General features: G+C 34.9%; 1 protein-coding gene across 2 annotated transcripts in view; it reads left to right on the plus strand.

Annotated features, from left to right (window-relative positions):
• The first annotated feature begins 2,069 nt into the window (after window positions 1-2,069).
• The window catches only part of LOC139958572 (formin-like protein 2), a 129,898-nt gene continuing 114,361 nt past the window's right edge, over window positions 2,070-17,606 (plus strand). Inside the window, exons 1-2 of one of the 2 annotated variants that reach the window (XM_071955720.1) lie at window positions 2,070-2,237; window positions 17,072-17,335. In XM_071955720.1, the coding sequence (XP_071811821.1) occupies window positions 17,183-17,335 (153 nt within the window). In that variant the 5' untranslated portion in view covers window positions 2,070-2,237; window positions 17,072-17,182. Of the gene's footprint in view, window positions 2,238-4,500; window positions 5,007-17,071; window positions 17,336-17,606 lie in introns of those variants that run through there. The other variant, XM_071955721.1, reaches the window with a different exon arrangement.

A 17,606-nucleotide genomic window follows, 5' to 3' on the forward strand; every position in this document is an offset into this window, starting at 1 on the left:
CATTGACAAGGGCAAGAAAACGTTTTACTTTTTGTGGATTTTGGGTTTTGGATGGAATCTTTTATTTCGTCAAAAGTTTCACTATCTAAAAAGTTACGAATTCTGCCTAGATTACTTAAACAAGATGTAAGTCGCCTCTGTTGTGCATCATACTGATTGTTCCCCTGTGCAAGTGAGGAAACAACACTTCGAATTGTGTCTCTAACAACAACAATTATTTGATCGCATTCCAGCAATGTTAGATGTGAATGATTAGCCGTAGCCATGATGTACACGTGCAACGAGGATCGACTAAATCATCATATGTGATGAGCAATTGAATGCGTTACGACGAACAATACCCTAAATTGTATTTATATGTAAGCCACATATCAACATTTCCACTTAAGTGGAATTGTATTTTACTTAAGCAGAATAGAATTCCACTTAAGTGAAATTGACGCCCAAAAGATGTTATTCCACTTAAGTGAAATTGTATTCCACTTAAGTGGAATACAATTCCACTTAAGTGGAAATGCATTCCACTTAAGTGGAATTGTATTTCACTTAAGTGGAAATGCATTCCACTTAAGTGGAATTGTATTCCACTTAAGTGAAATAGATGGGCTATTTAGCTTAAGTGGAATACAATTCCACTTAAGTGGAAATGTATTCCACTTAAGTGAAATACAATTCCACTTAAGTGGAATGCAATTCCACTTAAGTGGAATTCATTTCCACTTAAGTGAAATAGAAAGGTCTATTTCTACTTAAGTGAAATTGAATTCCACTTAAGTGAAATTGAATTCCACTTAAGTGGAATACATTTCACTTAAGTGGAATTCCATTTCACTTAAGTAGAATGTATTCCACTTAAGTAGAATGTATTCCACTTAAGTCGAATTGCGAGGTAAATGTTAAAACGGCTTGCCATATGTACGTACGTACTTGACGAATACCATTACCAAAATAAAGCCATGGCAAATACATTATAAGTGGTTGGAGCTACAGCCGAAAACGCATTGACAAGGGCAAGAAAACGTTTTACTTTTTGTGGATTTTGGGTTTTGGATGGAATCTTTTATTTCGTCAAAAGTTTCACTATCTAAAAAGTTACGAATTCTGCCTATATTACTTAAACAAGATGTAAGTCGCCTCTGTTGTGCATCATACTGATTGTTCCCCTGTGCAAGTGAGGAAACAACACTTCGAATTGTGTCTCTAACAACAACAATTATTTGATCGCATTCCACCAATGTTAGATGTGAATGATTAGCCGTAGCCATGATGTACACGTGCAACGAGGATCGACTAAATCATCATATGTGATGAGCAATTGAATGCGTTACGACGAACAATACCCTAAATTGTATTTATATGTAAGCCACATATCAACATTTCCACTTAAGTGGAATTGTATTTTACTTAAGCAGAATAGAATTCCACTTAAGTGAAATTGACGCCCAAAAGATGTTATTCCACTTAAGTGAAATTGTATTCCACTTCAGTGGAATACAATTCCACTTAAGTGGAAATGCATTCCACTTAAGTGGAATTGTATTTCACTTAAGTGGAAATGCATTCCACTTAAGTGGAATTGTATTCCACTTAAGTGAAATAGATGGGCTATTTAGCTTAAGTGGAATACAATTCCACTTAAGTGGAAATGTATTCCACTTAAGTGAAATACAATTCCACTTAAGTGGAATGCAATTCCACTTAAGTGGAATTCATTTCCACTTAAGTGAAATAGAAATGTCCATTTCTACTTAAGTGAAATTGAATTCCACTTAAGTGAAATTGAATTCCACTTAAGTGGAATACATTTCACTTAAGTGGAATTCCATTTCACTTAAGTAGAATGTATTCCACTTAAGTGAAATGTATTCGACTTAAGTCTAATTGCGAGGTAAATGTTAAAACGGCTTGCCATACGCACACTCATCCTCCTGCATGACTGCATAGGTTACGATTATCATCGAAACCAAAAATAATCATGTCATCGTGATGGAATTTGTCAACAGTATCACCAAAAGTGGTCTACCGCCCTCTTTTCCTGCTTCAGTTGAGACTAGACGTGATGTTTACATTTTTGCGTAAAGGTTGAACTTCACCATCTTATCGAAACCATATTCTCGGGCCTCTTTTTATCGGCACTAGTGAACTACGATCATAGGATATATGTATATGAGGATATATAATTCCATTTCGAAAGCAGCTGGAACCATCGGTTGTCATATTTATTTTCACCATTTTCGGTAAGAATGTTTTTAATCCTTGCTGGTCTATGTCAGTATGTGCGATCGTAAAGTGGAGATTTGTAAATCATCTTTCGTTGGCCTGGCTACCTTATAAGTCGTCTGCATACATAGAAACTTACAACTTCACTAGACTAGGCGTAGGCCCTAGCAACTAATTTTTCTTCGGTAGCTGCTACTTCGGACAGCATTTAACCTTGTTTGAGCACGACCGAACCAATAGTTTTGGCATTCGGCCGCGACCCATCGGTCACCCCCCATTCCTACTGTAAATTTATCATTACATCTACAATGCCACTGGAATATGGTCGCTATTGCTAATGCACCTAGACTAGACCTAGTAAAAGTGAGGTTTAAGTTAAAGCCTTTAACTTAAGGCTTGATTCTGCTTCCTTGTCACAAGTTTATCGATCTTGGCTTGAGGATGGTACAATGCAATCCTGAGTTTGGCATACAGGGGCACCGACCCATTAAAAAATCCTTCTCGACCCAAACATTGGGTCACATCCCAGGTTGTGAACCATCAACTTGGGACATCCTCTTCAGCTACTGTGCAACAGTGTAACAGTAACTGTGTAACAGTAATAATAGGGTTAGACCCTGGTAGTGAACTTGGTGAGACAGTTGGTGAGTGTTCAGTGAACTCTCAGTTCAGTGACAGTTCAGTGACAGTTGGTGAGTGTTCAGTGAATTCAGTGAACTTGGTGAGACAGTTAGCAATAGCACATTGTATCATGCCTATAATAGGTCCAGGCCTAGGCCATGAACGATTATTATCAATTTAATATTGCATAATGTGTAGAACTTGGCTACTTGGTAGTGACTTTGAGCCTAGATTAGGCCTATAATTTTGTAAATGGTTGGATGTGTAAGGGTTGTGGATAGGCTAGGTCCTGAGTTAGGGAACATTAGGTCGGATTTAAGCAATCCCGAAAGAATTTCAAGCCCAACTTAAGACCACTTTTCCACAGTTTGCACCCCTAAGCAATTGAAGTATCTTTTCTTTCTCCACCACCAGCTCTGGATGAGTGGTTTGTGCATAATGCATGTGGGTTTCAGTCTAGGGTACTTGGTCCAATGGACTGGGCTGAGTGATACTGAAATGTTTGCATGTCATTATTGTGATGGTTGAGTTATGCTGTTTCAAATGTGAAATGTAATAGCCGAATGGAAATGGCACCGTGTACAGTGCATACATGTAGCCTATTCCCTGGTGAAGTAGAATATAACTTGGTGTTTACTCATTTTCCTGGTATTTTTTAGCTAAATTTTGAACGTTTCTTTGCAAACTTTTAGGGAGGTCTCATTGGTCTTATTTTCTTTCAGTTTATTGACAATTTCATAATATGAAGAAAATAAATGTAAACAAAATTTAATATATATACAAAATCATACATTAAACATCTAGTAGGAATAAACAGAAAAGCAAATGTAATGTTATGTTACAAATAGGACACAACACACACATAACTGTTTGAAAAAAAAAGAAAAAAAAAAACTTTATCTTCCTTTCATTCTATTTACAATTTCATCCTGGAAAATATTTTTATATATACAAGATATTCTTCTAATGCATTCATCCTGCCCTCTTTTGTTATTGTTCTGTGATTTTATTGTGAATTTGAAGAACGTCCTTGGTGTTAACGACGTACAATCAAGTTAACAGAGTGTACTATAGATCTATTTAAATCTCACATGATTAATTAACTGCAGGTCTTCTTTTGATTTGAATACTGTTCTGTAATAGTTAATAAATATTTGTAAATTTTTATCATTCATTAGCCATGACTGTTTAAAGTTGCTTTGTTGTCTGTACCATAAATAGAGTATTAAAGAAAGAAAATAAAATTTCCTTTGCTCTCTTTTGACAGTTTTGCATTCAAACGATTTTCTTGTACTGCGGTAGGCAGATTAGAACTTACAGTCCTTACTTGTAAATGTTTAGAACACTGTAAATGTACCTACTGTATATTTGCACAGTATCATGAGAATTGATGCAATCATAAAATAGTACATCTTGTAAGTCTTGTGTCTGAAAAGGCTTTAATGATCTCTATATAAATTGTGTATTTATAATTTATAATTAACAACTTACCTCAAGGGATTTATTATATACAGTAACATAATAGTTTGATTAGCCATTGACAATGCTAACTCACTGTTTTTAAATGAAGACATTCTATATTAAGATAAACAATTAAGGAAGTGAGGTTTCACTTTCACATAACCTTTTCACACATAGTCATTGAGTTACAAGCAATTTAATCATTGAAGTAGTTTGTATTGTTTCTCAGTGTAGTTATACTTAAAAGAAGTGAATGTCATAAGTTGCTAAGAGCCTGTATGTACATGTAACAGAGTGGACACTATTGTGAATATTTCTCTATAAGTACTTAAGGCCAACAACAGGATATTGGCCCTAAATTGTTTCTACCGAGGTGTAGCATACATACATGTACAGTCGTTAGCAGCAGACATCAAACCGCTAAAATACCGTGTTCACTGTTACAGGAGACAACGTCAACAGGATAAAAAAGAGAAAAGGGAAAGATTCCTTTTGGCGGATATCTTTCAGGAAAGGATCCATTAATTTCAAATATTTTTGTGTTTGGATCAAATGACAATAACCTTTATTGCAATGTAGAATTATATACTGTAGCTCTGTCTTGGTGTTTTGTTGATAGACTTACAGTACATATACATTTTGGAATTGTCTCTGAATTCATTTTGGAACAACACTTCATGCACTTCAAAATGGCTTGAATCCTTGTAAGTAGCAGTTTATTTGTAATGTCAGTATTGTTTAATTGTTAAAGAAAAAAAACAGTATGTTCCAACTGTATGTTTGGGTGGAAGGGGGGGGGGATGGAGGTGTCTGTTAAAGATTTTACATGAATTTGCAGTGTAGCCTGTAGAGTAACGTGTAGCCTAGATATAACTAAAGCCTGTCCTGTAGCTATTTCATTGAGGTATATATACATGTGTGTAATTTAGTTCAATCATAGTGACTGGTTTGGCTATGTACTGTAAGTAACACTGTTCATATCTTTCTTGCAGCCTTATGTTATATATGAAGACTCATTATAATATGCAGAGAACTGTGTACAGTAAATTACTCACTGTTGATCAGAACATGATGATGACTCTGTATTCCTAGCTCGTTAACAATACATCACTATAATTTAAAGTGTAAAAACATAACAGCATCTTTCTAATGACAGGAAATAAGGGCATTTCTCTGAATGTAAACACATGTTAAAATAACATTATGAATAGGATATACACTGTAAGCCAGAAACATGTTTCATATGTTAGACTGTTAGACTGGAAATAACAAGGGGAAGTGTTGTATGGATTTGCTGTGTTCTGTTTCACAGCTGTTTGTAATGAATCCTCCTCACGATACTGTATTTCTGCAGTAGGGCTACACAGCCTACACTGTGTAGTGTTTTCTTCAGACAGTGTATTAATTGAAAGCAAATGTACAGAACATGAAGGCTGGCCTTACGATGGCACCGACTCTGTTGAAAATGAAACATTTCGTCACTTAATTATGTTGGATTTGGAAAGTGAGAAGGGAGAGGGAAGGGGGGAGGGGGCTGTGGAAAATGTCTGCAGTCTAAATTGGTATCTTGATGGAAGTTTCTGCCAATTTGATAGAAAATTGCTTATCCACTAAAGAGCTTGTGTAAGAGACTGTGTAAAAGTAAGAGGGGCTGATGTTTCGATCCTAGCAGGATCTTCTTCAGAGGCTGAATGATAAGTAACAGAAACAACATGGGGCAAAGAGAGAAGAAAGATATGAAAAGAAACCAACAGGTAGAGGAGGAGGAGGAGGAGGAGGAGGAGGAGGAGGAGGAGGAGGAGGAGGCGGAGGAGGAGGAGGAGGAGGAGAGGTAGTAGATAAACTGTAGAAGGACAAAAAGAAGATAAAGGGAAGAGGGTAGAGAATAAACTGTAGAAGGATAAAGATAGGAAAGTGTGGAGAAAAGAGGTGCAGGGAATGGAGCTAGGAGAAGAGGGGTGACAGGAGGAATAATTGGGGGGGGGGGAATTTGTTATGATGTTATGGTTACAGATTTCTTCAAACCTCAGTATTTGCAAAAGTTTTCCATGATAAGCCAAACTCATGCCATCATTTATTGTAATGTAAGTTGGGTATTTCTTCAGAGACATTTTTTAATTGACAAACATAACAGAGATCTACAGTAGCAGTCCACAAACATTTTAAGTCCATGTTCCTGGAGCTGCGCCACAACCCACCAGACCACTATCCCTTAGATTCAACGCTTAGAAATGCATGAAAGCTAGCTATATGGACATCAGCAAATTCTCAACACTACTTTATGATGTCTTGAAACATCCTGCAACCCAACAAACTTTGTTCCCGACACAAAACTATGTCGTGCCCTATCTTTTAGGGAACCATGATGTAGAGGTACCAATTAGGCTGTTAGCCTATTTTGTATGCAACGCATTCTTATATGTCTATAGGTTAATTCACAGTGACCTATGCCACTGTAAACTATGTACTTACAACTTTGTAAACAAACTCGTTTAATGGGAATGGGATTATAAGGTGACAGAATGTATTTTTAGACAGAGTTCACAATTTGGCCCATGTCTTAATTGGACTGTATAATAATATAAACAAACCTTTTCTGTTGCTGTAATAGTTTTGTGTATTATCTTTTGAATCAGTGCATTATACTTCCTGGTGAACATCAATTATGAGGGCTGTAAATGCCTAATGCTAAATTTGTTATGAACAGTGGCTTCATTTCACTTTCTTGTAAAAAGGGATGTGATATGAATGAAACTGTATGAAAATTGAAAATCTTTGAAATATTTCTATACATAGTAAACCTCAAACATTTTAATTTGAATTTCTCATCCCCAAACAAATAAAAAAACATGTTGCACTTTGAATATTTTTTAACTAGATCAGAAAGAATAATTAGAATAAGAATAAGAAATGTTACACAATGAAAAGTTCCCTTGAACACCATTCACCATACTGTACAGCCCCCCCCCCCCCCCCCCCGGACTTTGTAATTCAGACGAAATGCTCTGGCCAAGAACCATAAGTCGTATAGTGAGACATAATGATAACGTTGTATGGGAAGATAATTATAACTTCCTGATCATCAAAACTGCAAAACTTGCAATTTTGTTTAAAATTCTATTTCTAAACCTTGTTTAAACATATCGTCCATAAATAATTAAAACATCATCATTTCACCATTATTTAGTTATGTGGTATTTAAAGAGAATCGAGGAAGTTGACCGTCTGAAATGCACAATTTAAAATGTATGTTGAATTTTTGACAAGGTACTACTGTAACATACTCTAACATGTTGTACATATATATATATATATATATATGCACTTGTTTACTCAGACTTACTTATAAAGGTATGCTGTATTGGCCCCAAATATGCTAGATATTCAAATATGGTCACCTTTGGTCAAAATTCTTAAACTGTTTTTATTACAACCTTTTTCATCACTGGGACATTCAGTCATCTTGTGTGTTCCTTGAAAATGTCTGAGAACAATTTGGAGAGTAAAAACCTCCAGGAAAGTACTTTTTGAAATCTAGCAGTTATAGCTTGCTATAGTTGGGGCCTGTACTGACTACCTTTAAAACTTGATTAAGATTTGGTATTATTCATGCTGTTATCCTGTCCACATGATAACAGAATTCTAACAAGCTGCTAAAGTTGCACTTTTGCTACTATATTCAAAAAATATGTTAATTCTTGACAGAGTTTTCTAGTTGCTAGGTTACGTTGGTAACCGTGAAAGGGATTTCATCGTTAATTATAACATCTGTTAAAAATTTTGTCCTCAGAATTTCGTAGGGTGAATTTTTCGTAGGGTGGAAGTCACAATGTCTCTCTATCATTCTAGTGATGGACTAGAGTTTATTGCATGCAGTGTTTGTCATAGAAATGGAACTACTGTATACTTGCTACATAGTAGTAATACATGGAATATTGTATGTATGCATGTAATAATTGAACTTTTATGATTGATGTAGAGGAACAATCTCTTGATGCCCTTGTTGAGCTGTGGCTTTTCATCATCTGGTGGCAAGGTTGTAAGTTCTTGTCAAAGAAAAAGAAAAAACAAATTTGCTGTTTGTTGGAAAAATTCACCCACTTCTTGAAACCAATGGAATTGGGATGGATGACAAAAACATGTAAGAAAGCAGGTGTAAAATTTCTAAATGGTAGATTCTGAAGTAGAGGAGGTAGATTACAACTAACATGACCTATAAGTGGGACAGGGAGGATAATATAGTACTAAAACTGTAAGTTGTAAAGCTAGAAGATGGATATATTGAGAGGTCACAGGTCAGTGTCCTTGTCTTTACAGGAATAACCAAGGCGCAGGGATCAATGACAATTAATATTATTCAGTAACCTCAAAACTCTCTAATATTCAATTTTTATGTTGACCGCTGTCTGTCTGACTGAATACGCTTGCTTTGAAGATTGGCTCCTAAGGCCTCACCACGTTGCGAAGTGTGAAGCGGCCGTTGATTACATCATATGCTTGAAATTCCATATTGATGAAGAATATTAGCGTGTTTTGAGGTTGCTGAATAATATAAACTGTCTTTGATCCCTCCCTGCCTTCGTTATATGCCTTTAAAATATCCGGTAAAAATATCAGGTAATATGTTGGAGAAAGAGAGAGTGAGATCGTTAAGAGAAATCTGGACAAGTATAAATGTATCCTGAAAACTGCAGTTTTTGTTTTGTTACTGTGTAAAAGGACATAGCAGTCATATATGATATCTATTATCGACAGTAATTTAGCTGTAATTTCCTGGAAAAAATTATTATTATTATGTATAGAAAATTGTACACAGTACTTACTGACATTGGCTGTTATAGAATTATGATTGAAGTTTTTCTTTATTTGAACAGGCATAGAAAGTACATTATGATTCCAAAAACAATGGAGTTGCATAGCGTACATTGTCAAGCAATGTTCACAATTATACAGAGATAATTCATAGGCTTTGTTTGTTAGTTTTCATGTTCATACAGTAACCATTATACTTTCCAGACGTTGTTTAGAGTTTAACAAATCATGACAAGTGACAGTGCAAACTATATATCTTCTTTTAATAAAATTCTTAAACATTTGATATAAAACTTTGTGGAAAAAAAAAGTAGCAATATATATAGTCAATTAATAGAAGAAAACATGATTGAATTTATTTTGCCATAATTTGACAATGTGGCTATAACGTTCTGTTCCTCGAAAAAGTTCTTCCCATGTTAGCATTAGAAATGTCAACTTATAAAAACATTGTTTGCGGTCATTCGGTATTCCTTGTTTCATGGAAAAAGTCATTATGGAATATTTAACGTTGGGTTCTATGGAAGTGTTGCTAATTGAGCAATACTTTGTAGGCTTGCATGGATGTGTACTCTATGATAATATATTTGAAACTGTGTCAAAACTGTTGATCTAAGAAGGGTGTGGATCCACGATATGACACCTACCTGCTATCCTTCAGTACATACATACCCTGAACTTCTTTTAGTAGTGTCCTTGACCATGAAATTCCTGTGGTTACCCAGGGGTAATTAATAACAACAAAATGTAGGGTGGTATTTCTACTACTGGGATTGCACACTTGCAAGCTACTTCATTCCATGCACATCTTGAAGTATATGTGCATGTCAAAACAGTGTTCAAAACATGGCCGATGGTTTGCCTCTGAGCGGGTCTGGTAACAATTTTGGACACACAGTATCGAGCGAAGACTTGTGTAAGTAATATGTCCATGGGGTATTATTTCAGTCTAGAATCAAATTTTACGTTCAAGATGTATTTTCATTCTCCATTTTAGTTTTAAAAAATTATGTCCCTTCAAGATTAACATCTTCTGTTTCCCTCCCACCTCACTTACCAACTTATACAACATCAGTGTCGGTAAACAAATGAAATCACTGTTCCATTGCAGCAAGCAAATCTTTCTGAACTACATAAATACAATTTTGTATGGTTTCTGGAATTTTAGCAAGCCAAGCTTCCAAGTTACACCTTTCATCATGTACTGATTAGACTGCTAAATTGGTCTTAAAACCAAAAGACTGTCCTGGTTAACTGGTTTGTCACTGATCTTTCTAGGTTGTACATCGTAAGGAGATCAAAATATTTGACTGCATTATTTTCCTTGAGTGATATGAAGATGACATGCTGAAGAACTAATTGGGTATGAACTCTACTTTTGACAGTTTAGTTTGCACAAACAGTAATGCATTAGGCGAGGAATTGTTACTCCCCGCTGTTCTTTGCATATATATATAGCAGTGATTTCTTTGGAACATGTCATTTTCATTTTTGGTTTCTCGTTTAAAAGCTTCCTCTTAATATCTCTTAAAATCAGGTAATCGATAGAAGTGCTAAGAGGTGTTAATTATCGTACCAAATTGAGCAACTCAAAGTTTCACTTTAAATAGTCTAAAAACGCTGTTTCGGTTTTAACCTAGTTTGCAGTTACGAGATGTTTTGTAAATGCATTTCAAAGTATATTAGTTAAAATCAATAGGTTTTATAGGTCAGTCTTTTGGGACAATGAAGGTTTCACAATACAGACTGTATTGATTTGTACTTTTAACTAGATCTAGCCGAAGCAGTTTGATCTTCTTTATCAATAGAACTAGTGCATCACTGTAATGTAGATAGATATCAGTGAATGAATGAACTTTGGAATTAAAGGAAGAAGGACTATATAGGTATGTTAAATGAGTACACACAGTATATATATTAATATTAACCATTGGACTACATACAGAAGAAGGGATTTGGAAAAGAAAAGAAATGAAAAGAAAAAAAAAAAAAAAAGGGGTGGAGGACAGTAGAGGGGGGGGGGTGGGGTACTTAGATCCCTTTAGAAGTACAGTAGTATAAACAATAATGGTCAACAGTCCTTCTTTTAAAATAGTGACCAGATTTAGTTCTGTTGTAGACTTACTCATGAGTTAAATGCAGGGTATTTTGTCATCCAGAAGGAAATAAATTTTTAGGTTTCGACCAACAGGCTTCTGAATTGATAGGGGAAATTACCTACTTGAAGTGGAAGGCAGTCATTTTGACATTTGATGCCCTTTCACATCATCATTGCTGCTACCAGAAGTAATATAGTATACTGTATACTGTATAGTAACAGTACCCTAAAATGAGCCAAAGAAATCTGTGTTATGATATGAGCTGTTGGTGGGAATGCTTGGGCTGCCTTACTGTGCAAGGCACCAGATTGTACAAACTTGCAGTTAGTAATGGGTAAATATGATAGTTTTGAACCTCAAGTTGAGAAACCTTTTATAAGTTTGGGCAAACTTATGAACTTTCCAGGTTGTAAGTAGTGTTTTGGGAGCCTTTAACTGATGATAACCTTTCTATGAGAAAGTGATTTCGATTTCAGCTGTCAGAACTTGTCAATGTTGTGCAAAAATAGATTGTGGCATGAAAGAATGTTTGCTTCAATAGAACTGTTCGATATGGTAGTCTCCTGTGTTTATATGTAATATCAAGGACATTTGAACAGTAGGTATCAGTTGGAGAAAGTCAGGGAGGATCAGACTGTGAGTGGGCGGGGGGGGGGGGTGGGGGCAAGGAGGGAAACTGCGAGCAGGTGGTGCTGAGAAAGGAATGAGTTATTATTCTAAATGTGTCACTTCTGAAGCACCTCATACAGTAGCAATATCACAACTTGTCTCAAAAGCATGAACTTTATATTTATTACCAAAGGCAATGAAATATTGACAGATGTACCATTATCTAATACTTTGGAAATACAGACTTTCTCTGGACAAGGCAGCTTTTGTAAAGATGATTCTGTTTGAGTACCTCTAAATGAATATGATATTCCTTCTACATAAAGTTTCAATATTTGAAGATTTTGGAATGTAGTAAATATATTAGATTATTAGTTAGGTTGTTTTATAGAAATACATATATATATATATATATATATATAAATATATATATATATATATATATATATATATATATATATATATATAAATATATATATATATATATATATATATATATATATATATATATATATATATATATATATATATATATATATATGTACAGACTAGATGTTATGAATTATACATCTAGCTGACTAGTTCAAATGGTATTAACTGATGAAGATCTGCAGTCTGGCTTTACTTCAACCAAGATGTGATCATTCATATACGGTGCACATTGGTATGTGGTCTGTGATGTATGTCATCTTTCCACCTTACTGGAGTGCTATGTTTGTTGATGGTGGGCATAGATGTGTACAATACTATGACTAATGTTAATTCCATAGAATTGTGAATTGCTGAAATCGATTGAACTTTGTACATATATAAGATACATGCTGGTATCTAATGTCTTAATGCGACGGTGAGACTAATGTGACTGTCTCAGATGAATAAATTAATTCAATGAAGATTACAAAAAGTGATGAAAGGTTCCTTTTTTTTCAAAATGTTAGTCTGATCAAATTGTCCAAACTAAATTGTTCAAATTTTTCCCCCTAGAAATTATACTTTGAAACTGAAAAAACTGGCTTGATATACATCTCTCTATCCACTCCATCTGTTGAGGGGATACCTCTTAAGACATCTAGATATGACCTTTATCTTATATCTTGGACTTTGTGGCCTTTAATTTCATTTAAGTACAGAAAATTTTAACTCAAAATAAAGCAAAACTGTTTAGCAAACTGCTCAAGAGCCTGTGTAAAAAGTAAGTGGGCCTGACGTTTCGATCCTAGCAGGATCTTCTAGGATCGAAATGTCAGGCCCACTTTTACAAATTTGAAAATTGCTATACAATGAAACTGTGATGTTTTCTTTTTCATACACACATTGACTGACCGCTTTGCTCCCACTGTTTGACCTTTAACTACTAATCAAACATGTTGTGGTGGACATAGTAAGCAATCTCTTTGTTTTGAGATTCCTTTGTTTATCTAGTTGTCCTGTTTCCTTCCACATCTGGCTCCTGTCGATTGACCAATTAAACTTCTTATTGGACGACGTTGACGTAGACTCAATGTATTTACAATTCGTCCAGCTTACCTGTCTCCTCACTTAAAAGTGATTGCACCTTTTACCAGGTCTACAAATTGGTAAAATTTTAGTATTGAACCCACTTCCAGGTTGATGATGCTCACTTAATTCGTCAAGTGAATCTACGCTATCTGAGGTTCACATCATTTTAGTTTGAACGCATTTGAAGTTGTATTACTCACTATATTCATTATACATATAACGGCTGGTTGCAAACATCTTTCACTCCAAGACTGATACTTTACTAACTCCGGTCCCCCCCCCCCCCCCCCCGGCTTTGTCTACTTTCAAAAATTTGGACCATCTAGGCATTTAACAATAGTGGAGTTTATAACTATTTCCCAGGTGAAATTCAACTTTAATAGCTGCATTTTGCAATTTTGTCAAAATATAGACCTTAGTGCATAACATACTGAGTGTTCAAGTTTAAAGAGCAGAAGAGATCAAGGCAATTTGAAACATAATTGGTTACTTTAGTCCAAACAATTGTGACAACAAGGCTCCACAAATGTGGAAAGATTGCAAATAAAATGATAAATGATAAAAATTACTCTTAATTGTAAGACATCAAAGTAAATACCTGAACAGGCTAGAAGTGGCTATAATCTGGAGTACCCAGAAAATTGTAGTAACAATAGATTCCTCAAAGGATATTGATGTCATATGTACATGATATTTATAGCTTGGTTGGACTTTACCCAATTTCCCAATTTCTACCCCACACAGCATATATCTTTTAAGTAGTGCACTCTATCCAAAGGAGAACAACAGCCAAAAGTGAAAGGAATTTCCTAAAAATTGGCAAAGACAATTCTGACAAAAATTATCAGGTTCTTAAAAGTAGGTTACTGATATCCCATGTGATAATATTGAAAGTAGTATATATTAGAAAGTTAGAGTTATATTGTAGCTCATCTATCCAAATCAGTGAATTAAGTGAAATTGTAAAAGTTTTTTAATAATTGCAGATCTGTATATATTATTTGACTTTGTGATATTGTATGTATTTTAGATTCTCCTGCAAGCAGGAACTCGTGAAGAAGCCATATTGGCTTATCAAAGCTGCAAGCTGACCGAAGTCAGTCTCTTAGATTCATATTTTAAGTCCATGATTATGAATTTTCAATTGTCAACAACTCTGTAACTGGACGACATACATAAATCTTGGGGTGACTCAAACTCAGGACCTTATGATTGAAAGGCACCGGCGTTAACCACTGAGCTAAAACTCCTATATATTAATATTAATTAATATATTAAATAATTAAGTATTAAATAATATTAATAATTGTCAGGGTGACTTGTGTGAACACTACTTCAATGAGGATTATATTCAATTTCAGATAGTTCCATCCAGGCAGAGATGACAGGGTTGAAAAATAAAGAATGATTTGGGATTAAATTTATTGATCAAATCAGATGAGATATGATCAGGTCTTCTCGGAATATATTATAAGATTCATTATCCAGCATTGGCAAAAGTAGGTGGATTTGAAAAATATTGCTTGTCACAAATTTAGTGCAATGTTAAATGTATGTATTTCATTGGCAAAACTTGAAAAGTGTATTACTAATATTCCATTACATAGTTCATTTTCTTGATTTTAAGTCGCTTGTTAAGTAATCTTTGTGGCCGTTGGGTAACTTCAATTTTTGCTGTTCGGTGGACAACGTATAATAGCGCTAGATCATAGCAAACTGAACCCAAAGTACAGCTTTAAAAACATGGACTTTCGAAATGTAAAAATTTTTGCCATATTTCCTGTACATATCTCTAGACTGTTCTTCGTTGGGGTCACATGACTTAGATATATGGTGAATTCAGATATTTAACTAATCTAAGTTGCAGATCTCAATAGTAGAAGTATTACTAACAGACCCTGTTGCTACGGCAATCCTCATTCAGCCATGCACTTTGATGCTGATTCAGTGGTCATGGGTGGCACACAGGAAGTACTTGTCCATTGTGTAAATTCTCTTTTATCATGAAAAAGTATAACAGAAAAGATGAGACCTATCTATAATGGTATAGCTTGGTTAGGAAAACCATTTAAACATAATTTGTATCTGTGAAAAGCAGCAAAACCGAGATAAGATTCACAACTTCTAAATGATATTATTATTACTGCAGAAATGTTACAAGTTCAGTGTTACATCAATATTGATTGTGAATAACTTAATGTATGCAGTAAGGTAATTGTTTTCAAGTTGCTATAGATACAAAGTGCAAGTTTTTAATTCTTGTACTATCTGAACTTTTTCTGTGTTTTATCAAGAGCAAAAATCATATATACATATTGAGGCCTCAAAACTACTCTGGGAAATGTTAACGCCAACCTATCCCTTGATTTATGTAAGAACGGAAAATTTTGTTCCAGTGAAAACAACATGCATGTATATATATGAGGAGATGCTGTGGAAAGGCCTAATTATTTTCTATTTCAGCCAGAGTTGTGAAATACCTGTTTGTGCACGGGTGCAATGTCAAGATCGAAATATCCTATAAAATATTTTTGGAGGGTTTTGGGCTATAAAAATTTGGGTTATGTTTATAAACATTTACTCACTTCAATTTAGCACTTAGCATTTAGTTGTCAAATCTGTCTATAGAAGGCAGCCTTTAAATGCCATCATGAATGAACAGAAGTTATATGAGGTGATAAAAGAAAGAAAGAAAATATTTAATATGGCTTGGAGAGAAGTATATATATATCTTCATTCATGTGAGGGCACTGTACAGTGATGTGAGTACTACAGTTCTTCCATGCCTCATGATCGTCAACGTTGAAGCGGTGTGGAACACCTTGAACGTTTGCCCAGCTAAAACATGAAACACAAAAACCCTAAAAGAAACTGTTTGTGTTTGAGAAGAACTGATTGTAGCATAATTACAAATTACAAGGTTTTTGTCATTTTTGACTACTTGTTCTCACATCTGAAGGAAGAAAGACAAGAAAAAGGAATTTTTTTTGGTAATTCTGTCAAAAGTTTCCAAGTCAAAAGTTTTACAGTCTATATCCATTGACTGCGTGAATTGCGGCATCGTTTCACATGTATTATTCATTCTTTTAAAAAAAATTCTGTTTAATAACTTAATCACTTTCAGTAACTACTTTTAAAGAAAGTGAAAATCTCATATTTTATTTACATATAAATTATGATAACTTATAATTTTGATAAATTCAAAGTATATATTCTAATAAATCCATCCCAGAGTAAAATCAAATCGGTTGGTAGCCATCTCTTCCTCTGCCAGCAAATTTGCCGTGTAAATTTTGCTGGTACCGCTGCTCTGTAGAAAAATCACACAACTGGACTTGTTGGATACATAAATTGTACCAGTGTGAATGAATGTCCTAAACTTTGCTGGTACCTTCATCATTGCAGACTATAATAAAGTTTGATATAAGTTTATATGGCAGAATATGTATGGTACAATTGATACATTGTAAACTAACCCCCAAAAAGTGAGGGGGAGGGGGCAATCCAATGTCATCAGTATCATCATTGCGTGTGTGAACAGTATCAACAGGATATTTTAATAGTTTGTTTGTTTGTTTAGGGGTTACCAATCTCCAAACAAAGGAATTTGGTGGCGGCGTTGACGATGAGTAGACCATGTTTCTAAATTAGGATATGGAAGGGTCGATTGTGATTTGTTGTTTTCTTTAGCAATATTTTTTCAAAATCAGAATTTCCTTAATTTGTTTATTTTCTTTGTCATTCCGTAGGTTTTCGACGCAACAACAGGACGTAATTCAGACAGCTGTTTTTTTCTTTTTTAGTCAAGATGGGTTGGTTCCATACAGTCGTAATTCTTTTGGGATAATTAATTGATTAATATGGGAAATACACCAAGTTCACAGCTATCACGAAGAAACAGTTACCCTATGATGGCAAGCAGGCGAGGAAGCTCGTCTGCGAAACAGGGATCAGCTACGAAGCTCCCAATGCCAGAGAAAGGGGATCTAGATGAGCGGTTCACCAACATCTTGGTGAGTCTTTCCTTTTGTCACATGTTTTTTTAAAAATTTATTTAATTTTCTATAATTTTGAACTGTAAAGGCCCGGTCACACTACAGCGATATTTTATCGGATTACGGTCCGATTTTTCCGATTTTAGGCCGAAGAGTGAGGTTTGTGGTAGTGAATGTAATGAACGTAGTGGAATATTCGAATACCTACTCCAAATCTGAGGGGTTCTGGAACGGACTACATTCTGAAGTGACGTCACATCGAAAAACGATAAAAATCGTAAGAGAAATC

Source organism: Apostichopus japonicus, chromosome 18 (genome assembly GCF_037975245.1).
Source record: "Apostichopus japonicus isolate 1M-3 chromosome 18, ASM3797524v1, whole genome shotgun sequence".
Lineage (NCBI taxonomy): Eukaryota > Metazoa > Echinodermata > Holothuroidea > Aspidochirotida > Stichopodidae > Apostichopus > Apostichopus japonicus.